The sequence below is a fragment of the Scylla paramamosain genome, chromosome 14 (genome assembly GCF_035594125.1).
Source record: "Scylla paramamosain isolate STU-SP2022 chromosome 14, ASM3559412v1, whole genome shotgun sequence".
Lineage (NCBI taxonomy): Eukaryota > Metazoa > Arthropoda > Malacostraca > Decapoda > Portunidae > Scylla > Scylla paramamosain.
Window position 1 is genome coordinate 18,625,628 of NC_087164.1, and position 26,011 is coordinate 18,651,638.

The 26,011-nt window shown below is 38.9% G+C and overlaps 1 protein-coding gene and 1 long non-coding RNA gene across 6 annotated transcripts in view; one reads left to right on the plus strand and one right to left on the minus strand.

The window, feature by feature from the left end:
- The first annotated feature begins 973 nt into the window (after nt 1-973).
- Nucleotides 974-23,609, plus strand: LOC135106977 (uncharacterized). 4 transcript variants are annotated; one of them, XR_010271528.1, is made up of 3 exons: nt 974-1,151; nt 3,261-3,403; nt 5,783-6,109. It is a non-coding gene; the product is annotated as an uncharacterized LOC135106977 (long non-coding RNA). The 4 variants fall into 4 exon arrangements; XR_010271527.1 differs by lacking the exon at nt 5,783-6,109 and adding an exon at nt 23,469-23,609 and having other exon boundaries at nt 977-1,151; XR_010271526.1 differs by lacking the exon at nt 5,783-6,109 and adding an exon at nt 11,526-11,996 and having other exon boundaries at nt 978-1,151.
- Nucleotides 12,641-26,011, minus strand: part of LOC135106976 (leucine zipper putative tumor suppressor 2 homolog) — a 116,840-nt gene continuing 103,469 nt past the window's right edge. The window contains exons 6-9 of one of the 2 annotated variants that reach the window (XM_064016458.1): nt 23,808-24,352; nt 21,791-21,922; nt 19,139-19,292; nt 12,641-15,333 (exon numbers count right to left, since the gene is read on the minus strand). In XM_064016458.1, coding sequence (XP_063872528.1) covers nt 14,768-15,333; nt 19,139-19,292; nt 21,791-21,922; nt 23,808-24,352 — 1,397 coding nt within the window. In that variant the 3' untranslated portion in view covers nt 12,641-14,767. Of the gene's footprint in view, nt 15,334-19,138; nt 19,293-21,790; nt 21,923-23,396; nt 24,353-26,011 lie in introns of both variants that reach the window. The other variant, XM_064016457.1, reaches the window with a different exon arrangement.

Below are 26,011 nucleotides of genomic sequence, written 5' to 3' on the forward strand. Positions count from 1 at the left end.
AAAAAATTAACTCTCTCTATAATAAATTCCGCCACAGTTTTACTTTATTCATTTACCGCTTCGTTGATACATAAAATGATCCTTATTATCTTATACTCAGAGAACTTAAAGAATACATTTAAATAACAACAGTAAAGATACACCGTAGAATTATTCACAGTAAGTGGAATCGGGAGAGTGGAGGGGGATGAGGGGGAAGGAGAGGGGTAGGTAGATGCTCTACATCTTACCACAAGGGTTGTGATCGAGGTGCGAGTTACAACAACAGTTTACCGTCAAGGATTAACAACTGGCTTAATCCTCGATAATAATCCTGACAGTAGACTGTGCGCGTTGTCTTCTCCAGACTCAAATAATCGTTCCTGTAATTACTAATCGTAACGAGGAAAAGTTTGTAAAGTAGACAGTCTGTTAGTGTGAAATACTACGTATCGATATCTGGGAACAAGGGACTAGAAATATATGACATGAAGTTCCATAGTAAATCTTTGTTCCTTCTAGTCAGATGAAAACAGCAACAAGTAATTGGGCTGTATTCTCCGCCGCCCGGGCAACTCTTCTCATATTTTTCTCATCGGCGCCTGGGCTTAGTGTAACGAGACAGTGATGCATGTCGGGGATCGCAGTGCTTAGGCTCCTATTCTGGTCACTGGAGGCGAGATTGTGGCTCTTGGCCTGGCCCACAAGCACCTTATCTCGTCCTCGTGACAGTGACCAATGTTTTGAATTCAATCACCTCGTGGAGCCGATCGTTTCGTTCAAAGTTCTGATGTTTCGTCCAACGCTTTATGTTTCATTATTGAGCGCCGTAATGGTTTGTTTGGCTTCGTACAGTAGCGCAGAGCCATCATGTCGTATCCGTAAAGTTTTGTGAAGGACCTTAACTTTGAGCCTTATTTCCGATGAAAATATACTGTGAAGGGACTTTCGTGTAGCTTGTTCTGAAATTGTGTTCCGCCTCGCTTCGAACCATTGCTTCGGATCAGTGGGAAGGAACGAGCCGGCAGCCGGTCAGCGGGATAGCGAAGCACGGTGCTGGGTGGACGCGCCAGGATGAAGGGGAAGGCTATATTAGCTCCCATCTGACCGAGTTAGTGGCTGCTACGCCGGGAAGCTGCACCCTATTGACCCCTACTAGATATCGAACTCCGGTAAGTGGGAGGAGGGCAGACGGGGTTCATGTGGCAAAGTTTGTCCTGTGCTGGAGGCGCTCTCGTGTCCTCGGTGCAGCAGCTGTGCTGGGAACATTTTGAGGAATATCTTCCCTGTGTGATCTAGTATGGTATTACCTATAGGAGACACTTAACTTGTTGCTAGGGCAAGTGTTGAAAAACTGTTCACTTAAGTAAGCCACCCCACCTACTGGAGGAAGCATCGTAGTAAACAGCAGCACCTTGAAATCTTCATTGACATTAATAACTTTACCACAGTTGTCACGAAGTGCTTCAGCATTATGCCAGATTTCCCAGCTTAGATCATCACTTGGTAATAGCATTGACCTTAACATGCAGCAGCGTAATCGGTCCTTGAGTACGTACCCTGCACGATAGCGGTGTGTAATGGGTAGTTTAGTTTTTTAAGTATAGCCCATTATTCCTTTGTTATCTACGTAAAGACCTCAGTCAGTGGACGTTGGTAACACGTAGTTGTATGAACAAATTTCGCCTTAATCAGCCCATCTAACTTCCTGTCAGCCTCATGTGTACTATGGGGCTATATAGCGTGATGACCCGTGTTCGTTTGTTTGTATATAGCGTGTCCAGAGGGAGCCATATTCACGAGACATGATAACGTGTCATTGGTCATGCTACAGTGCCGGGCCGACCCATGGTTGTTGGAAATGTTTTAAATCAATTTGAATTCCCAACTAACTGTGTGACTGCATACAAACATAGCTTGTTGGCTTTCACAAATACGTGGAAAGCATCAAATATATGTAATCTCGCGGAGGGGTGGTTACGGACACGGCCATAATACTGAAAGTTAAATTCAGTTGTCACAAACATGCGGAACGATTAACTTGACGAGTGATGCGGAAACTTTTGCAAACTCCATAATTTTTCATCGTCTCGTAGGTTTGCTGACAGACGGAACCAAAGACTGCGGTTTTATATTCTCGCATCCGTAACTCCACGTGACCCTCGGGAACAAATAAAGAAATGTTTTTGACTTTAGTATATTCAAACAACTTAGTTATCAGAGTGAACGATTATTTTTATTTCGTTTATGTATTGCGACTCGGAAAGCCCTTCATTACTTAATCTTTTTCCTTTGTCATAGTGATTAATCTTTTCCTTTGTCATATTGAATCCCTTGCAATCACTGCCTTTTTTTTCTAATTTATGAAAAACAACAAGAATCACACCACCCTGTTATTGTTATAGGTACTTTTTGCGATTGTGTTTTGTTTGTTAGGTTTAACATAGCTAATGCAGTAACTTATTAAACGTAATCTAAACTCGCGTAGTCCACCCAAACAACCAAGGGTGATATAAACGTGACCCAATAGCAGTGCTAGCTTATATCGCGTACGTCAATATGAACTAGGCAGGGGTTAAATTTTTCCGATAATTCCTTTTACTTTGCTGTTGACCACTAGCATGATGATATAGTATTCTTATTTTAGTGTACGTCTGTAAAAGTTTTATACAGCACCCTCCTATAGTTAACTCACAAATCCGCGTTGAGAATGCTCATTAACAATCGTCCATCACAAGTAGCTGAACCTAATCGTAGTTTATCCTCTCGAGAACCAGGTAATTACAAAGGTTACTTACGCGCCGTTACTAAAGATTATACCAAGACGTAAGCAGCATCTATAACTCTGGTAAAGACTAAGGCTGGGGATGGTGAAGCACGAGGTGGAATTCTTTTCAGATTCACGGTAAGAAACTGGATTTTTTATTTTTTTTATCCATTTTTCATTCTGATCTACAGTATTTCGTGTTTTGTTTTTCTATTCAAGTTGGCATTGCTGGTGAGGTGAGTAATGTTGAATAATGTTCGCTTATTTGTTGTTTCCCGCGTATAACTAATATTTTTTTTTATCCCTCGGTGATGTATTTGTTATTGGTTTCATTGGTTTTATCCTTATTTATGTAGGGAGCGATATACGAGGCTGGTGCTTGTTTTTGTATTAGTATTCACCTTTTTTTTTATTTTATTGATATCATTAACATTCATTTCCTTATTTTGTACACCTACATTTATTTGTGCCTTGTATTTCATTTTGCTTCACTGAACCGCATTTTGTATTCCAGGAAACAAGAGACGCCGAAAAAATTCAAAATGACTCGTTACGTGCTTCGCTAGTGGTTCGAGTCCGAGCCGCTGTGTAGCATATTCTTGCCTGACACGAGCCTCTTACACTGACTGTTAACTGCACGCCATCCTCTGCGATAAGGTAAACATGTACTTATAATGCCCTGTAGATTGTAGGGAGCGGGAAGGAGTTCGTGTTCCATTATAAGGATGAAGGGGTGAAGGGAACGCTACCATCCTGTTAGGGAAATTAATTTTTTTTTTTTTTCTTGCCGCTGATAGACTATTTATTTATTTTTTTTTCAAGATGGTGGTGGAACAGGCAGGATATTTTGAATGACGTTTGTAAGTAAAGGTTCATGCTGCCCACTGGTCCTCACTGACACACACACACACACACACACGAGATGATAGTACAGGTTGAGCTATGTTACAATCTTTCAGAAATTTGCCTCGTATCCACATGAGTAATGTTGTAAACTTTTCAGTGATAAACGCACACACTTTCCGCTATCAAAACGCACTATCCACTATAAAAATCATCTTCTATCATATATTCGTCACAGAAAAGCAAATGTGAACTGTAGGTAATTGAAACAACCACTGAGCAGTGAAGCAATTCGAGTGGCTATGGGAGGAGGAAACTGTCTTCTCGTTAAGGACAGCATTGCACAACGTGATGTTCGCTGTTATGTAATGTGTCGACACCAAATAAATGTACAAGGCATGTTTTGAATATTTATTTTATAATATTACTATATCAGTAGATTTCTTTTTCATGTACCATAACAAAGCGGGATTCATTGATTAATTCATTGATTTCAAGAGTAGCAACAACGAGGTCATGTGTTGTTGTTAGGGAAAAAACGTTAGATATTTTTTTATATAAATTTTTATAATTTATATAATGTGTTATTAAAGATAAAAGTAACTTCATATTGAAGTTCTAATAATTTAAAATCGCGTGAATCATGGTAGTCTGCATCCCACACTGAAAAGCATCCCCCTCCACGAGAAGCGCTTCTTGTCAAGGGAGATCCACAAGAGAGAAACGAAATTAGGCATCCAGGAATTAAATACTTGACTCCCTCTCTCCACTGGCTCCACCCGTTACAAAACGACCTCTTTACCTCCCTGCTCCTCCACTCTTCCTCGGTGGTGTCCTGGTGTCCTTGAGAATGTGACCTTCATATTTTGTCATTTAATGAAAATTCTCGTGTGAAGAAAGAACATATTTGCGTGGGCGTTACAGCCGAGCATGCTGTATATTAAAAAAGTGCATAGAGGTTCACAGTATATGCTTGTACGTCTATGGTGAAGTCTTGTTAGATTGCCCATGTAAAAGTACCGTGTAGCATGGAAAAGGGCACGGGATCCTAAGGCGTGGGTAGTTTCTCTGAGATAGCCGTGACAGGATGGCATCAGGGTTAGTGTAGTGGCGGTGAGGTATAGAGACTTGTTGACAAAGGATAAGGAAGGAAGCTGGGTTCTCGAAATTTGTGTGTGTGTGTGTGTGTGTGTGTGTGTGTGTGTGTGTATGGTAGTAGTAGTAGAAGTGGTAGTAACAATAATAATAATTAACTTTTAATGATAGTAATACTAAATGGTTTATTGACATGGCACTCAACGACTAATAATTGTAATTATAGAATTCTGGGATAATTAACGCTAATTGTGTGTGTGTGTGTGTGTCTGTCTGTCTGTCTGTGTCGTGTTTCTACCCGTCTGTCTGTATAGTAACCTTAAACATCCTAAAAATAGCCAGGCAACACGCGACCAAGTCCCCAGCACCCTGCCAGTTTTGTTAACAGTCCTCCATCATCCATATAATTATCAGGGGCGACATGAGGGGACGATCGATGCGCTGGTTACAGTCTCAAGGTTCACGTTTTCGTAGCTACTATACACTGAATTTTTAAAAGTTTGGATATGTGAAACCATTATTTAAGTGATAACAGGGATGTGATCATAGGTTACTTAAGGTTTTCTTAATCTGCTGACTTCCCTCTCGTGTGACTGGTGGAACTCTGAGATAACATCGTTGATCTTTTTTCATTTAACAACTAAAGCTCCTGATTGGTGAATTAAGATGACTATCGGTAGTCACATTTTGTTAGGACATGGGAAGCAATGTCTAAACATCAGTAAGTAATACAATTACTATATATGGTAAGCAATAAACAGTTAGTCGGAGGCAGAAACGCAAATAAATAACGTTACCAGTGTTTTGGAACGTGTTTCGAAATTGTTGCTTCACGTTGAGTGTGATGTAGGTTACACGTCACCCTATTACATCAGCACTTGGTGGAATTCCTTGTGAAGTGTTTAGAGATCTTCATGAAATCCCGTATCATGACGTTTCCGACAGCTTGAAGTTCACTCTGAGTGGCAGTGACTGGTGATGGCTGAATTGCAGCTTGTCTGTAGCGGAGTTTCACAAATCCTTGGAAAATATTTTATGTACACATTCATTTATCTCTTTGTTTGCTTGATAATTGTCTAATTGTTTTTTTGCTTCCAGAAGAGTTGTTAAAATTGGCAGAAATCTTATAATCTTCAGGATTATGATGGTAATGATTAATATGAAGATAATAGAGATTGCGACAACAAATGATGATAATGAAGATAATAGAGACTGCGACAACTGGCTGGAGGAGAAGAGTATAAATGACTGTCTGCCGTGAATAAAAGTGTTGGGATACTCATAATAAAGGATAAATCACATAAATTACTAAGACAATTTGTCATTAGCTTATATAAAAAAAAAAAAAGTAAGTAAAGAAATTTAATTAAGGGAATTCTGTAAAATGTATAACAATGAAGTCAGTAACTGTGTGGTTTAAGTATTTATGACGCTGCAATCAACTGAAAAGTTCCTGATGCATAATGAAGTAAACAGAAAGGAAGTAAACCTGCAATGTTGAGAGGACAACTTTGTCGCAGCAGACCAGTAAATTAACAAGGTAATTTACCTTAATTGCTGACGACTGTGACAATTACTGTTTTACTTTAGTATCCCTTGACGATTCAAATTACCAAAACAAACTACAGGTACTGAAATGTTTTGTTACTTATTTCGCTGCCAGTGATCTTATTTTTCGCGATCATATGCAAAGTTTCCACCTCGACATTAAATGAAACTTAAGAATCATACTTAATATAAGGATAATAATGAAAATATAATCTTTCCTGACGTCATAACCAGAGATTCTGAAATGCTTCCATCCCCACAGTACCACCAGTGCCCCGATAACCAAACTTAAAAATGAGCTCCTTAACTTCAAGCCACATACGCGTATGTGCTTTCCCACGCTCCACAGACCTGAATATTTGTTCAGTAACATTTTTGTATAACTGGGGAACATAACACCTTTATGGCCGCGCCTGGGAAAATGTTTAGTATGGACTGTGCTGCGGTCATATTAGCCCTTGGACATCTCCCCTTGACGCTTTCCCATCAGACATTCACCCTGGGCATTTTCTCCCAATGGACATTTCCCCCCCTGACAAGAATCCCCCGTGGACATATTCACCTCTACACGTATTTCCCTGTGGACAATTTTCCTCCTCTTGATAACGAAACCTTGAGCATCGCTATAAATATACGTTAGGATGGATTATGTTATGCTAACCTATGATACGTTAGGTTAGATTAGGTTAGGTTACGTTAGGTAAAATTAACAGACAAATACAGGTATATAACAGAGGGATAAAAATGTCGAGGAAAAATGCCATACAAAGAAAAGGATAAGGAAGTGTCATAAACGTATTTATTATTGTTTTCATCCGTGCAAACATAACGTAACCTACCTGCCCGGTCTTCCCATTAGTAAACACGGGCTCCTGACACTCGCCGTCCCCGCAGGTAACAGGACCAAAACCCTTCACAGCAATCCTTTGCTCCCGTTCAATATAAGCGTCTATTCTGCTCGTAAAGGCAGGAATGCCAGAGTAAAGGCTTTAGATGGAAGATTACCTCATTCCTGCCCTATTGTAACATCGATTTTTTTCCTGAAACCAGTGTACAATAAGGAGAGAGAGAGAGAGAGAGAGAGAGAGAGAGAGAGAGAGAGAGAGAGAGAGAGAGAGAGAGAGAGAGAGAGAGAGAGAGATAGACAGACAGACAGACAGACAGACAGACAGACAGACAGATTTATCGAAGAAAATAGCTGCTAGAGTGGAGGGATGGGGGCAGGAAGCGAGTTCTGAAGAAGGCTGATAGAGGAGATGATAGGACACCAGAAGGTTAGAGTGTGGGAAGGCGGACTGACATAAGAAAGGAAGGAAGGAGGGACCGCCTGAGGGAAGAAAAAAAAAAAAAGGCGCAGCGGAGGTTGCTAGGAGAGGCTGGAGGCGAGTGGCGCAACAGCTGGGAGAGCAGAAGGGAGCAAAGTGGAGAATGAAAACGATGACGAAGTAAAGATGAGGAAGACTAAGAAAAGGTGATCACATGGAGATGGTGAGAGTGAGGATTGGAATATGTAGTGCAATATGTGAGTGAAGGAATAACTGAATGTGTACAGTTAGACGTGAAAGGGATTTGACAAAGAAAATGTTTGTTATGAAATAGGATGCGACCGGAAGGTGCGAGAGAGAGAGAGAGAGAGAGAGAGAGAGAGAGAGAGAGAGAGAGAGAGAGAGAGAGAGAGAGAGAGAGAGAGAGAGAGAGAGAGAGAGAGAGAGAGTACAAAACAAGAAAAAAAAAACAACCGATAATACAACATAGCTAACAAGAAAAGGAGAAACTGTACAACTGCATAAATAACACTAAAAAGTAGATAAAAAAATAAATAAACAAGAAAGAAGACGAAAACAAAGACGAGGCAGCGTAGCATAAGGCCAAGGGAAGGAAGAAAGAAAACGGGATACGTGAGCAAAGAGGACATACGTACTAGACGCAGAAGGATTCTCAAGGGGGAAAGGAAGAGAAGTGGGAGTTTTTGGAGGGGAAGGAAGGAGACGAGAGAAAGAGGGAGAGGACGGGAGGGAGGGAGGGAGAGGGGGACAACGGAGGACTGGGTAATCACTCTTCAGGTCCTTGAACAGATCCAGGACTGCTGACCCGGTACACGCTGAGTCAGGTCACGTGCCTGAGTGTGTGAGTGGAGGCGGAAGGAGTGGTGGCACTGTGAGGGGTTGTTGTGAGGGGGAGCACAGGGAGGAAATGAGTGGTGTTGAAAAGGTAACCGTGTGTGTGTGTGTGTGTGTGTAGAGAGAGAGAGAGAGAGAGAGAGAGAGAGAGAGAGAGAGAGAGAGAGAGAGAGAGAGAGAGAGAGAGAGAGAGAGATTCCAGGTAGTGTGAGATTTGTGTGCGCGCACTCACTCAACTCATTCACACACACACACACACTGTTTTGACAGCATCCAACTTCACCGTCGAAAATGATGGTTTAGTGTGCATATTTAACGTCTCTCTCTCTCTCTCTCTCTCTCTCTCTCTCTCTCTCTCTCTCTCTCTCTCTCTCTCTCTCTCTCTCTCTCTCTCTCTCTCTCTCTGTGTATTATTAGTTTTTATTTCACTTTTTTACATTACATACATACATTACGTTGTTTGAAATACTCATTTTAATTACTTTGAAGCCACATTGAAATGCATTATCCTTTTGAAACTATATGGTTGTTAACTGCACCGTAATAGAGAACCATAGGGATGAGAGAGAGAGAGAGAGAGAGAGAGAGAGAGAGAGAGAGAGAGAGAGAGAGAGAGAGAGAGAGAGATGGGGGTGGGGGAGGGTAGGGACAGGAAGGAGAAGCTCATATTCGTGCTTAAGGAGTGTTACTTTGGCCCTCATCCCCACTCCTCCTCCTTGTCGATGCTAACACTCTCGTTTGTGTGTGCGTGTGTACGATCGTTCAAAGTGAGTCATATCCATAAGAACCAAAGGGAAGCTGCAAGAAGTCAGTAGGCAGACGCGTGACAGTTCCATGTTCATCTATCCTTGATATCCCTAAGTTTATTGAATCTGCACCAACATTCTTATTACATGTCAAGCCAGTGTGTTGTTTTCACAGACGACTTTAAATGGGATATATTTTTATTTTAAACTATTCATATGATCGTAATGCAGAATTGATGGAAATTAATTACTATACGGCATATGACACTTAATGATGATGTTAGTCCACTGTATTATGAAACATTATTAAGGTTTTTTAACTAGTGGTGGTAGTCACTGCGGCTTTCAAGGGTCTTTCATGACTTTTATTGTTAAACTAGGATTGTATAATCACCAGTGGGAAAAAAATCGTAATGAGAACCTAACAAATAATCTCATTGGCCTTTGAAAAGAGTCCTTGTGGTAGTACAAAGCGATTAAAACGTTAGTAAGCGACTGATGGAAGTCTTTTACGATGATATCACTTACTTGTGTATTATTGCCCTGTGAGAAATGTCCGACCAGTGACGGGATGTAGCTTTCGAGGGGTTGAGGGGCTTCAAGTTACGTGGAAGACTCTATATGTATCCGCTTGTGAAAACTTAGGGACTTGGAACCTTTAGAATTTCCAAGACGGCGTGACCCGATCTTCTTTCCATCGGCCCCAGCATGGCGGCCACGCGTATCACTACACTTTCCACGAGGGGACTTGCAAGTTGACCCAATATATGCAGATGCCAAGAGGGGCAGACACTGGCACGTACGTCACCGCCACCTTTCCCGGGAAACTTTTTGCGTAACTTTAAAAATGAATATCTTGTTCCCGGCTCCGTCTTTTGCATAATGCCGTGGGCTAAAGTATGTCTGGCTGGTGCACCCTCTGGCACTGGGGAAGCGAATGCAGGATTTGTATTTCTATTTCTCATTACAGAAAAGGATATTTCCTCACTTAATCTTGAATGAATTATAATTATCGGAATGTGTGGGTGAGAGGGTGGGTGTGCATGTGTGCGTTTCATAATCTTCACTACGGTGTATATGACGGACAAAACAGATATGGAGGTGTGTACTGTCGCATTGAAGCTGGCATAGAACAGCGAACGGAAACAAAATCCTGCAAACAACAAACCTGTGTGAGCAATAATGCCTCATAATACATCTGCATCATGAGAAAGAGGTAAAAGTTCATTTGAACACTGATACTTGTGTGTGATAAATATTCAAAGGCAGCGGACAGTTAAATTTTTGGAGATAAGAATTTGACGTGCGGTGACAAGTACATGAAGTATAACAGCGTCCTGGAAAAGGCTGGAGTGAGGTCTTGAAATATGAACCGAAAAAGGGCATCTCAGGGCAAAGTAAGTGGGATCCTAGGGAGAGAAAACTAACCAGTGTGGACCAAGCGGATTTCCTTATGAATCTACGAGTATGTACAGTCGGCTCCAGACTAGATGAAGCAGCTCTTCAACCTATACTTCCAATGACAGCGACATCGGGCATCTTTTTTTTTCTTTTTTTCATGGCAGGTGTCATTGGCTGAAGTCTGCCTATGACATGAATCTTTTAAACCTGCCTGCTTTCCTATCTCCCTTCATCCACCTTCCCCCATGAAGGTTAGAGTTGCAACAGGTATTTGGTTAATATAACTTTAGTGTTGAGTACTGTACACCTGTAGCCCCACCGGGTGATTTGATTTACAGTTTTTACTTCCTGTACAAATGCAGTAATATTTTGCTCAAGCTTTTAGAAGGCAATTCTATCGCCTGTTTCGTTTTTCGCTGAAGTCCAAAGATCCTCTCAGACTAGACGAACAAAGCTCAGCAGAGAGTGAGAGAGTGTGTGTGTGTGTGTGTGTGTGTGTGTGTGTGTGTGTGTGATTATGAGTATCAAAGTACACAAGTCACTCCTTACAAAGATTATCTATTTTTTTGAAAGGGTTAGATGGTACATTAATAAAAAGATTAATACAGTAAAATAAATTTCCATTTTTTTTATTATTGCAGAAACTGTAGCAATATTATGCTTGTGTTTTAAGCGCAGTTTTATTACTTATAAGATTTTTTGTAAAATACTTGAATCTAATACCGTTTTTTGTAAATATTTTCTATTTTTTTAGATTTTAAGGAAAGTGGAGGAAAATTTATTTATAATTAACGCAAAAATTCAATTTCATTGTTCCGGCCTCTATTAATGTATGTTACTCATCCAGCCATTTTTTGTATACATGGTGTTAGTGTTAATAGTTTTTCGTTAATCTATTATGATATAACGTGCTTTAACAAATGGTAACTTCCAGGCATAAAGTAATTTATACGCATTATGTAAAAAAACAACGTAGCTACAACAATATTTAAATCATTCAGTGAAGTGTAATCTGACTTATCCCAGACTGCGGAGGCTGATGGCCTCCACCCGTGTCCCACACTCGTGATCAGGATCAGGCAGGGAAGATGTGGGCAGGTCATTAGTTCACGACTCCTGAGCTACGCCGCGGACCATCCGCAGTGAAAATACCATCTATATCACCATTTTAAAACCATCTGTATCAGTATACACATTGTACTTTTTTTTTTATCTCTCCATTCATATTGGTTTATTGTTATTATTTTTTTTTCACTTGTCTTTCTCTTCTCTCTGGAGCTGTGTGGCAGATATAGGGCACTTCGTATTGTTGTGATTCATTTTATAAAAGTTATTCCCATCCGCAACCGCGGGTACGGAGATAAAAGAAATCCGTATCCTCATCCATAAATATTCATACTTTATCATCAGCCTTATCCACAATCGCATTTTATGATAAAGGCATATCGGCTCTGTCTCTGCATCCACGTGTCTATGAAAATTTAGTATTCGATACATAGCAATTATATATATATATATATATATATATATATATATATATATATATATATATATATATATATATATATATATATATATATATATATATATATATATATATATATATATATATATATATAATGTGATAGATTTTTCAATCCTTTTGCATGCATCACCTTTTTACCATTTTGTAAAAAAAAAAAAAAAAACAGGCAACATTTTCTTTTGGTGATATATGATTTAGTAGCATGGCTTACTTTTATACTAAAAGCAATTCGATAAAGAAAATCTAAAAAAAATATAAATAAATAACAGCACATCAAATTGGCAGGCGACAAATAACGAAGTTGGTATTTCACTCGTCTTCTTTTTGTATAAATTATGTAGTCAGTAATAGACACAATTTATGAGGTAACATTTTGCTGCTAGATCACAAATTCGTACTCCAAATCCTGGCTGTACACTTTCATAAACACACTTAACATGGCTGTGGGAATTATAGTTATCACATGAATACCACAAATTTTATGGGGTGGAGATTTATTTCATCAACCTCTTGGAGACCACCCAGCTCTCTACCAAAAGGTAGTTATTCTTATTTTCTGAAAATCTACCTTGTTCATTAATATAGATCATAATGTATAAAGGATAGAAAACACACCTGATGTTGAAAATTTATTTTTGCTGATTATGGAGAATTACCATGTAGTAAATTATCATAATTAACCATTAACCAGCAGTCATAATTCTTTTCAGTGTAGCAACTGACTTCATATTCTCACAAATGTTAGGTAATTTGAACTAAGTTAAGGACCACATATAACAATATTGTTCCCGTTAACTTGTTTATAGCTTGTTTAAAGTGAATATCACAAAATGAGAGAGGAAATACACTGACACCAAAGTTCTGAGAATTTTCACAGTATATAAAGTTTCACATTAATGTTGTCCTTCTAAATACTGTGCTTATATCTTACTATTTGTGCACAAAGAGTATTTTCATGTGTTATGATAAACAATTGAAAAGTTTTAAAACTTAAATATGCAGATACAAGTGAATCAACATATTGTACATATATATGATAAATTTGAATAAGATGAAGCCTTTAGTTTATGAAGTCATGTTAATAATCCTCCAAGATAATCTTGTGGGTAAATAGATTTTGCTGCTTCCACATTTTCAGTTTTAATTGTAAAACTGCATGTGGCTCTCAGCTTGAAGGAAGTCTTATTTTCAAAATGTGCAATGTACAAGTTGTCCATGATGTTTTAAAATTAACATTTTGCACATGGGATTTAGAACATAGGGTTGTATGCTTGGTGAAGCTAGTGTGACAGTAGCTGGAAGGAACCAGTGATTTTTTGGTGTGCAGCTTCATTATCTGAATCACAGAAATCTCTACTTCATACTGTTGATTTCTTTTGATTCCTTCACACAGAAGTAAGAAAATCATGAAAGTCTGTTATTTTAGGGACTAGTTGGAAATACACCTGAAGAATAAGTATATACACTACTATTTACCCATGTTTTCACTGTTCATTGGTCTTGGTGGAAAAGGAGAAAAAAGAGGAAATCATGAAAATTTCAAGATAGTATAAAATGTAAGGTATGATACTAAGTACATAATATATTTTATATATTTTTTTTTTTTTCCAAAGTTTGCATGGGCTCGTTATAGAATTTTGAGACCCTGCTTCAGAAACTAGTCAGTTCTTAATACACCACATTTTTCATAGTTAAGTTAACATTTTACACACTAATTGGTTTCTGCAATATCAAGTGCATACAGTTCCTGCTATTTAATCCATTATTTGTCATTGGTGTCACATGGAAAAAAAAAAGAGCACAGGAAGATGAGTAGAGAAACAAGCCTCCCCATGTCAGGCTTGTGCATGCTCGTGCATGCTGGTACACACACGCACAACAAACCAACTTGGAAGTTTGGATAGGTACCATGTAACGTGTGCAAAGGTGTTAACAACCCACCTAAATCAGATATTGGTTATCTGATAAGACTGCTTCCTTCTCCCATTGTAACAGCAGTGCACAAGTAATCTTCATACATTGCTTAAAAACAATGAGGGCAGCCATAATCAGCTTGACTAATAAAGGAACTTTGACTAAATATTCACCATTAATATTACTAAACCACTAAAAAACCCACAACTAATGCAGTATTGCTTACAGCATTATATAAGTAATAAATATAGATTTATTAAAATTCTGTGCTTGACATATCAAACCATTCACACACTTGACTGGATATATAACATTCATAAAATATGGTGCTGTACTCCTAGACGTAACATTGAAACTAGATGTAACCTTTGGCTAGACACTAAAACAATTCAACATAGTTTAGTATGTAAATTCATTATGGGTTCTATACAGTTAATTTACAGTTATGTGATAGCTAAAATATTACTTTAATAAATGAAAATGGTGAGCATGACTTAATCATGAATCCTTAAAAGATGAGAAAATACAGTGCATCCCATCTGTTTGGATTCATAGGCATATACATGTATAATAGTGGTACAGGACAATAAGGACATGTAAGTTACAAGTTCATCTTAGGCATGCCTATGTATGAAATCATTTTCCCATAGTTATCCCCTTCAAATATTCATCTAAAAAATATTATTCTATGATTAAAGAAAAAACTTGATTGAAGTGTTTTCATCCTTCATTTAATACACATTAAAATCTTTAATGAGGTATCATCCTACAAAGTTACTAAATTAAATTTTATAAATGTTTCTTAACCTAGCAGTGAAGTTCCTTCCCATCAACATCGTGACTCATTGGGAACCTGCAGGGCAGAGGGAGACTCTCTGATATCAGCATAAGCTGCTGGGAATTTTGGAGGGGTTAATGTCTTTAGTGGAGGTAAAGGTACTCCTGTGAGTCTTGCCACTTCCTCCTCCAACTGACGGTTACGGCCAAACATGGCAACATAGTTCTGGTGGAGCTGCTTCTGGTATCGTATCACTCGCTCCTTCTCCTCAATCCATCTCACTCTTTCCTCCTCAAATTGCTGTCTTTGCAGTTCACACTCTTTTTTCATGGCTTCAACCTCACTCTTCAATTTGTCCATCTGAAGGCTGAGATCTTGATCATGGGCCCGGGCTTGTGAATGTTGCTGCTGAGCTGTGTCTAACTGTAGACGCAGGTCATCAGACTCCCTCCTCTGCTGTGCCATTAAGTCATGCAAGGAGTTGATTTCCGCCCGACGCCGCTCAACCTCAGTCTGGTATTGTCGCACCTGTGCCCGTAAGTGAAGCAGCTCATGTCCACGTGTTGTTTGGTCTCCTTGGGAATCTTTAAGCTGAGTTTTCAGTAACGAGATTTCTCCTGAAATGTAAATAAGTCACTTATTAGTTATCTGTGAAGAAAGTTTTTTTTGTAATGTGTAATTATATTTAGTTTTCATTAGGGAATAGAAAGAACTATTTATTCTTGGATGGAAATCAGACAGATGGGTCTAACACCTGGATAAATGGTGATATTTCTTTGTAGGTGTGGTGTAGGGAAAAGAGTCTTGGACAGGTGGGATTGAGTGTAAACAGAAAAAAACCAGTGGAGTGTAACAAGAAAGAACCAGTTTTGATGTGCAGCTGTGGTGCTTGCAACAGGAAGAAACCAGTTTTTATGTGCAGCTGTGGTGCTAACAGACTTCAGTATATTTGCTCAACTGATCCTACTCATACATACATACTCTCATATTTCCCTCCAGAAGGCAATGGTCACACAGGTTTTGGAAGATGATACAAGTACTGCACTAGCTGTGGAATCAGATCAAGAGAATTGGTAGAGGAGTTAAGAAGTAAAAATGTTGTGCAAAATAAAATACATAAGGATGGTAGTAGGATAGGATGAATTTAAAAATAATGTTAATTTTGATGAGTTTTTACTATTATGCACATCTTGCTATGGAAATAAGTATGAGAGGCATTTATTTCAAGGGCATTCAGAAAAACTTCTTGGGATGAATGTAAAGAGTTTGAATGTTGGGGTAGTGAGTGTTATCATAGTAGGGTGATATTTGACAAACCCATAAGTTTTTTACACATTACTTGCTGTGAATGTAAAGAAAAAAAAATTAATCATTCTTCTTTCTCACAATGTAATTAGATTTTATAGTGATATATTAAGAAATAAGGAAAGTGATTTATCAAAAAACAAGGAAAATCATGACTTATTTATTTCATGTTGATGTGGGTTACATATTCAAGTACTGCTATATTTTGTCAATACAATTTACAGATGCTGATGTGTAGCATCTTTGAATAAAAAAAATGTATTCTTTCTATTCATAGATTTTATATAGTGGCATCTGTATAAATAGTGCTGCTCTGTTGTCTGTGGAATATAAGAAGGTTGTTGTTGCTATAATATTTCAATTTGTAGGATATGTTGTTCAGTCAGGCAGGCAGCATGCCTCACCAGTGGCATGAGTTGCTTGTGTATCACTCGCCCCTACTACATGGTGCAGCGAACAGGTTGACGGACTTACACATTCACCATGGCTGGATGTCATCCTCATCTACATACCCAAACCCCACGGTCCAGCTGTTAGTCTCCTCAGGCACCTTCAGCCCTGGAGCAAGCTCACCAGTTGTTCCTGGCACAGACCAAGGCCATTGTGGCATTGCAGCAGCAGGTGGTGACGCCCCCAGTCACCACCCTTCAGCCCTTGAAAAGTGCGACATTGAGATGTCCACTGCAGTATTCTAGTCCTGGAGGCGCTCTATGGAATGCTGGTTGGGGCTGAGACTTCTCACCAGTGGAATAGGTCTCACATGGCCACCTCCATTGCTCTGCAGCGCTCACTGGACTCCAGGTTCACCACAGATCAGTGGGAAGCACCTGGTTCTACATCTTGTTGCAGGCATGCAGGAAGCTTGGACTGATGCATGTAAACTTCCCTCACTGGTATGAGTTTGTCAACAAGCTGGCACCCTTCCCTGCTATTGCCCCAGTCATGGAGTCATTTCGCGAGCTATTTACAAAGACCTCAGGGGAGGAAGATGATCTGCAAAAGAAATTCCAGCAAGCCAAAGAAATACCCACTGTTGTGATTATTGATTAAAGTAAGGTAGGCATTGGGTTTGTGATGCTTTAACAATATTGCTGCTGCCTGATGAGAGAGTGTTCTGCTGCAAATGTGGGTGGTGTCTTCCACTGTGTGGCAGCTATCACCTCACACCTGCAGAGGCAGGCTAGGTATTGGTGGAGGACAAAGCATTAGTTGTCACCTTGTGCCTCTGCAAAACTCGCCTCTTTCTGCTCGGTTGCTCGAACCTCCTGATCATCACTCTTGAGGGACAGGTTGCTGAACGACTATTCTCCCTGAAGGAGAAAACCCTACAGAATAGATTCCAAATAAAGTATCTCCCAGAAAAATGCACCTAGAGCAGATTTCCTGTCATGCTATCCCGCACTCTGAATGCCACCAGATGCCATGGACGAAGAACAAGCCAACAACAACATGGAGGTCATTCTCAACAATACAGCAGTTAAGTTGCTGAGGACCCAGATTACCAACTATTACTTGCCAAGGTGGCAGCAGGTGATAGGGATCCATTGAGCCCAGGAGCTGACCTGCCTCTGTCAATACTATGGAGTCAGGGACAGGTTGGCAGTGTCACAAGGGCTGGTGACATATACTGTACATATGATGAAGGGTCTGTTTGCCTGGTGATCCTGTAAACCCTATGATGACATGTGGCAACTAACCTCCATGCTGGCCACCAAGGCCTAGACTGAATGTTACAAAGTGTGAGACAGTCAGTTTATTTGCCTGGCATGGAAGGTGACCTACAGCACCATTGAGATGCCTGTGCCACCTGCAATGCTCATTCACTGTCATAGGCAACAGAGCCCTTCACCCTGATATCCACCCCTGAGTACCAATTTCAACACATGGTGGCAGATTTGTTCCAGTTCAATGAACAGGTGTACATGGCATATGTTGACAAGCAAGCTTATTGGATGGTTGAAGTTAGCACACTTTCCCAGAGAAGAAGTTACATTAAGGATGGAGAGACAAGTTGCATCTGCTCACTTCCCACAGTCAAAATGGCCAGGTAGAAACAGCAGTGAAGTCAGCCAAGAGACTGCTTCAGGACAACACAGGCCACAGGGGCAGCCTTGATGCTGATATCTCAACACACACCTGCATGGTATGGACAAGTCACCAGTGCAGCTAGCTACGGGATGGAGTACCAGTGCACCAGCAGCAAGAAAATTGGATCGTGAGACAAGGAACACCCAAAACTCTTCCACCTCTGCCACTCAGCCTTCAAGTGTGGGTGCAAGCAAGACCAGGTAACCAAAGTGTAGGACATGAAGTAGCTGTGTTCTGGAGCTTGTTGATAGTTTTCAGAAATGCTGCATGTAACAGCATGGCTAAGTCCCCTTTTTTCAAGTGCTGTAAGTTGCAGTGAGGGTATGTCTGTCTCCCTTATCAATTCTTTTTCTTAAGTTCTCTCTATTCCTTGCTGTAACTTGGACCTTAGCTGTAAGTTCTCTGAGGTACAGCCACTTTTACACTCAACCAAAGAAATTATCAACTTGATAAAGTTTGTGCCATACTTATCCACTTTTCAATCACTAGTTCTGCTGTGGAGGCAGTTATCTCTGGGATACAGCTTGCCATACCCCTGTGAGGTTTAACCCAGTGTTATCAAGGTTGGTGTAATTGTAATCATTCATGGGTGGGAGGCACCCGCCTCCCGCATACACTGCTCATACCCCTCTTATCTTTCCCTCTCACCAATGAATCCTTGAAGTGAAGCTTGTGTTTCATGGTTACAATCATGCCAGCCCTGACAACATTGGGTGGACCTCCTGGGAGCATGGCAAGCTGTACCTCAGAGACAATTGCCTCTACAGCAGAACTAGAGACTGAAAAAGTGGGTAAGTCCTTCATCAAACTTCATTCAATTGAACATTTCTGTTAAGTGGCAGTAATGATCAACTAGGCATTTCTTCAGTTATTACTTGGTAATAATTTTCCATTAGTCTTGTCAAAATATTCTGCAGTAACATGTTGGTGGCACTGGAGACAATGTTATTATAATACTATATTGAGTGGAGAGTGATACAAAATATATACATGCTAGTTCTTGGAGAACAAAATATGTAGGAATCTCACCAGATTTTTGACAAAGACTCCATTCTGTTTCTTCTAGTTGAGCTCGTAAGGAATTTAATTCTCTTCTCAGTTGTTCAGTTTGGCTTTGCTGGCCATCCCGTTCACGACGAACTTCTTCCAGTTCTGCCACTAATTTCCTTCGCTCCTGTTGTAACTGAAACAGTGAAGTGAAATTTAGGTTGGATGTGTCATGTTCCTCCTCCTTTTCCCATTTCATAAAAGCACCAAGAATTTTATAAGAAATCTATCTCACACACACACACTTTTAAATTATACAGCCATCATTAATCCATCATCACTGGAACCTGTAGGATACCAGATTAGTGATTTTGCCTGATCACAGAGAGGTTAGGTTAGAATACACTTAACCCCAACAGTTAACCACCTTGGCTTACCTTTAAAATACCCCATAAATTGGTACCAGCTGATTAGTAAATCGAGCTGTACAGATACCATTTTATTCTGCTGATACTGATAGTTACTGTTAGCAGCAAAAAAAAACTCAGCTTTCTTCCTGTCAAAGATCCAATGCTGTATAATTTACACGAGCTTTTCACAGACACACCACTGTCTAGAATTTCGGACAATTCAACCTTTCTTTTGTGGATTATACAATGTATATAGTGTTATCATCACTTTACATAACAGGAAGCATTTCCTTTATTCACTGGAGCCATGACTGGAGCTAAAACTGAGCAGGTTTAATAAATAATAAATGGAAAAAAGCAAACTGAAATAGCTTCCCCTGTATCTGGAAGTGATGCCAACTATTTGTGCAGCAAGAAAGCGGCAGCAGGAAGCAGTGACCCCAGGAAATTTGAAATTATGTTAGCAGAAATTAGTGTTGGATTATTGATGGAACCAAATTAGTCATTGCTGGATTAGTGATGGTCAACCTGTATGTGCTTACAAGTTAATGAAAAATTGTTGCTGAGGACAAGACAACTTTCCAAGAGCACGCACTTATTTCACCACAGATGTGTATTGTAGTTTTCCTAAAGGATCCAAAGTTTTGAAACCAGAAAAGCTCCAAAACCTAAAAATACTTTCCATGGATGTCATCTGCACACTGAAGTCCTCTTCTCACAAATTTTAATACTGCAACTATGTGCAACAATGGCCACTTGCCTCAACCATAAAAACACATCTTAAATTATTCAGCTCTCTGAAGGATTGATATTTTAATCTTATTATGGAAATCATTGGCTCTTTTTTTATGATAATGAATATATACAATATACACAGTAATTTAAGATATGTTTAGGTTAGGTTAAGAAGTGGCTCTTGTAATGAGCAGCAGCAGCAGCTGGTTAGTTTTGTGGGCAAAGCAATGGGAAGGCTAAACCTGATGACATTGCTCCTTTTGCACAGCTCAGCTGTATTTCCCCTCAGAACTTTTACTGTATTTCATAATTACAAAATGCTCCAATACATGAGGAGCAAGTTACTGAAGCAGACTAGCAGGTGCCTGAGTACAAACAAAAAAAAAAGAGGTGATGGCAGTAGTTTCATCTAATGCTCCTGCAACTTCTTTATTAAATTAATTCAAAGAAATTAGTGATTTTTATTGTTTCTGTATATCAATTATGATCAATCATGATTTATCTTCATATCTTTCATCAAATTATAAATTTGGAATGGCAAATTGTAAATGAAAAAAAAGAAATGTCATTCCAAAACAAAAAAAGTGTCTGATAACATGGATTTTGGATGATTGTAAACATGGATTTTGGACAAAAGATTGTAGACAATCATCACCATTCATCTCTAGAAGTGATAGTAATTTGGTATGATTCAGGAACACCTCACAAAGATGTAAAACTACATCTTATTTGCTATTTATTGTCTTTTAACTGCTTTGAATATTATTATTACTATTATTTTTAGTGCCATATCTGGTCTACCTAGCAAGTTATATACAGTAAAATCCCTCTTATCCGGCATCAACGGGACCGCCGACATGCTGTGGATACTTGAATATTGCCGGATACTTGAATAGAAGTGAAATTATGTCCACAATCACCACCCTACACTCACGCATCTTACCATAACAAAGATCAGCTTCCTCTTTTCTACAACTTTAGGCATGATGAAGGCATCAGGCGATAAACTGCACACGCGGGACTGAGTCACTGAGTAAACACAGTGCAGTGGGCCGTGGGTAGCGAGGAGCAGTGCGCTCTGGTGGCGAGGGGACAAAGTATGCCTTGCGCGGGAATTTTAATCGATTTTATGAGTACACATCGATTTTTTATTGATTTTAAGGCTCGGGGAAAAGTGTGCTGGATACTCGAATGCTGGATGAGAGGGATTTTACTGTACATCATCCAACTCCACATATACCTACATTCAATGTTTCCCTAATTTCCTTCAAGAAAATGTTCATTAAAAGGTTACTGCAGTAACTAACTGCCTCAGGAAGGCAGATGGGAAAAGATTGTAACAATACAACAATATAAAATACCAGAGATTTATGCTATGATTTTATTAGCACTTTGCATTTATTAATAGCTATTTGGGATAATTATATTTATTTAATAGCTATTTGGGCTAATTATATTTATATGTCAGAACCAAAACAAACCATTTTCAGACCCTTATTCTATGCACATAGCAAAACCAGAAAAAAAGAGTGAAGGAACAACCTCATACCTGGTAAGTCTGTGTGGTGAGTGACTGTTCCATCTTCAAGGCCTTCTGCTGGGCTCCCTTCAGCCGAGAATCATACAGATCCCGAATCTTCTTCAGTTCACGTTCCCAAGTCTTCTCCTTCTCTTCATATACCTAAGTAAAATGTCAGGCTCTTTTAAGCAAAATGCAGTATGAAAAAGTGTGTATGTATAATGAACTCAGAGAGAGAGAGAGAGAGAGAGAGAGAGAGAGAGAGAGAGAGAGAGAGAGAGAGAATTTTCTAGTAAGGCTATGTGCAAAGATAAAATAAACAAATAAGTAGAAACACTCATACCATGGCCTTCAAACAGTGAAGAATTGACTAGACTTAATAAATAGTACAGACAACTCATTTAAATTATTATTCATGTTAAATAAATAAATATAATATAAAATTATAGTTTGTGTAATTATATGCAACTGTCATGTAAATAAAATAGCTCATTGGCACTGAAAAATGCAACAAAGCAAAATAAATGTTTTTTTTTTTGTGAGAAGGGACAGCTTTGGTATTTCACCACTACACATAAATCATAAAAGAATCAAAGAATCTATGGTATGCAAAATTAAATTACAAGCAAGAATATGAGATCAGTAAAACAGGACAGAATAACGGACTAATTATGAAAGTAGGAAAATTAATAAATCAGACTTTAATGGAACAGTGAAGCAAGTTGTGAAAGTAGCTACTATCCATTTCAGACCATATGAGGTATCATTTTCTGCAAATATCTTCTAAACAAACAGTTGGATCAATATGACATTTTGTCACAGTTAGTTTATGGCATTACAGTGCATTACAAAGAGTGTTTCATTAAAGAGTTTACTCTTGGGTTTCAAGGGGAAAAGAGCCAAGCAGACATTTGGACAGGGAAGGCTTAGGGTGACATAGTTGTGACATGTATCACTCAGCCACCTCTCCCTCCACTCCTGTCTTTCCCCTCCCTCCCTCTCACTATAGTGTCACAAATTAGGGGACAGTGTCAAGACAAGTTATGCCAAAAATGTCATATTCATCCAGCTGTTGGTTTAGAAGATGTATGCAAAAAACAATGCCTCATCAGGTCTGAAAATGGTACTAGGTTATGCACACCTAATAAATATGTGATTATGTTTTGGAAACTTAAACAAATTACAAATGCATGGAGCACTCAGCCTCAGGGAGGGTAACCTTCACAGCCTTGGTGGGCAACCTCCCTATGGGAAGGTTGCCCCAAAATCAAACCTACTCCCTGTCAGTGTCAGAGAAGGCCATCAGGGGAAGGAAACCTGTTCTCCAAACACATGCTGTCCAACCCCATGAGGGAAAATAAGGACATTAAATGAAATGATAATGAAATAAAAGTTCTACCTTACTGAAAACTGAGGACTAATAAAGAAGAATAAGCAAGATATTGCATTACAACTATGACCAACTTGCTTGCAAATAAATAAATTCATATAATATTAAAAATTATATAAAATGCAATGATAACAAAAAGTGATACTTAGCTATGTGAACAAAGTTTTGTACTACCTAAATAAAATTTTTACAGTTTGTGAGAACAGATGCAATTTCAACAGCTTATCTGTCTAAAATACCACTTACCTTAAATATAACCTGCTCATTTTGTTCCATGGTCTCTCGTAGTGTGTTGATCTCAGAATCCTTCTCTTTTAGCATTGCCTCCAACTCTGCTACACCAGAGTCTGAAGGGGAGGGGGTCTGGTGATGCTCGTCCAATGTCAGTTCACTCAATGAACCCGACACAGAGCCACAGATGGTGCGGTCCAGGCCCAGGTTGGATCCCGTCACTGATAATGATCTATCAAGCCCCAAGTTAGATCCACTGACTGAGCCTGACCTGCCCAAGTTAGACCCTGTGACTGATGCTGATCTGTCCAATCTGATGCTTGAACCAGGCCGATCCAGTCCTTGAACTGATCCAGTATGATGACCGTTGCTGATGCGAGAGAGATTAGTCACAGAGCCACCCATCCGCTGGTGTAGACTACTCACCATTGGCGGGTTGTGCAGGTGATGACCAAAGGAGTGTCCTGAGTCACTAGAAAGGTTCTTCAAGCTATCGTAGCGAGGAAGGTCACTATTAGAATACCCATTTATGCGTGTGTACACAGAAGCATTGTCATACGTGTTTGAAAGTCTATTATCCAAAGAGCTTTCATAATGGCTTGAGAGTCTATCATCTTGAGCAAACTTGTGGTGGTTGTGGCCATCTTCTATGTTACTAGAGGTTGACTGATGTGAAGGCGGTCGGCAGTTAGGTGGACTCTTGCTGCTGCTATTGCTGCTGCTGCTGCCATTACTGCTGGAGCTTATATTGTGGCAATTATTACTATTATTAATATTATTACTGATATTATTACTGTAGCTATTCTTGTTATTCAGTGAGGTGTTCTTACTATTGTGGAGCTTAGTAAGACTGTTGTACTTGTTATCACCAGTGTGTTGATCACAGTGGCCTCTCGAGGAGAGGGGGGTGGTGAGACCACGACGATCTAAAGAATAACTATTGTGGCTCAGCGTTTTGAGGTCACCCATACCTGTAAACAATAAAGAATGTTATACAAAATACCTTTCCTTACAATTAGTATTTTTTTTATTATTACTTCTAAATGCAATTTTTTGTGTATGAAAATATAAGGATAGTAGCTTCTTTAAGAGTTAAAAAGTATGCAAATACTAGTCTAAATACTAACAAGGTGATATCAGATCCATGCGTAACTGAAGCCTGGGTATGAACAGGATAGTTTAAGGAGAAAAGGAAAAAACTTTTGTAAGACAAAGTTGTATACAAATATTAACAATAAGTGACAAAAATTATCTGGCAAAGCTAGAAATATGTATACATATGTGATGCTTATTTGGAAGAAAGAGTTGAGGGAAGGTTGACTGGAAGAGACTTTGGGAGATGTTGAGAAAATGGGAAAGGTGATTCATCAGACAAGGAAATAATCTGACATGTGTATAAGAAAATGAATAGGAATGATGTTACATGTCTTCTTGTATAAGAAAATGAATAGGAATGATGTTACATGTCTTCTTGTATAAGAAAATGAATAGGAATGATGTTACATGTCTTCTTGATCATCATTTTTACAAGGACTTATGAAAGGCGTGAGAGCAAGAGTATGACATGCTCAAAAGGCCTTGACGTGGTAAGAAAGACTTAAAAATCATTAATACTGAATCTAACCATGTCTGTGTATGAGGGAGGTAAAAATAAAAAAGTTGACTTACAATGCACTGACTGATAAGGATATTTTGGAAGAAAAAGAAGATAGATATGATAAATATCATAAAAAAAAAGTACATAATGAAAGGGGAGGTAACATTGAATGAAAGGGGAGGTAACATTGAATGAAAGGGGAGGTAACATTGGAAAAGAATAATTTTATAATATTTGGAATCATAACTGAAAATAATGTGAGGGAAAGCAAGACACCAGAGGATCATATAAAAAAAAGAAAATAATTGGTAACTTGAAAGGCAAGCTGCATATTATAACAATTACACAACTTAAATAAACAGCATTTTGTTAGCTGCAATAACAAAAGCATTACAATGAAATGTGGACAGTGAGTGATGGATAATGGAAGCCAAGTTCTTTATTAGACTAACACTACACATACAAAAGGAAGAAAGGTGTAGTTACAGTGTAAGTATGCAAGATGATAGGAATACAGTATAACAAAGGGTAAAATTTTTAACTCCATTAGTATTATATACACAATTTTCAAAATTTGCAAACTTTCTAACTTTAGCCAAAATAATATAGAATGATACTGGATGAGTAACTACATGAATATTAACTTCTTGATTACATTACATAATAAACATATTATGACACTTTAAATGTAGTGGTATCCTGAATGAAATTAAATTAATGACATGGTATTGAAAAGATTAAGTAAGAATGCAGGTACATATTGTAGAATGACAGCTTTATAATTAATGTTGTAAAATAGTGTGGGCATGACCTGAAATTTCATGACAGTAGACTACTAAAGAAAATGTAAAGGAGTGAAATAAAAGACTGGCCTCCTTCACTGCAGAAGAGTGGAATGGTGAAGTGAATGGAAGAGAAATGTTACTGAGTGAACTAAGTGAGATCTCCTTCACTAGAAATGTTACTGAGTGAACTAAGTGAGATCTCCTTCACTAGAAATGTTACTGAGTGAACTAAGTGAGAGATCTCCTAA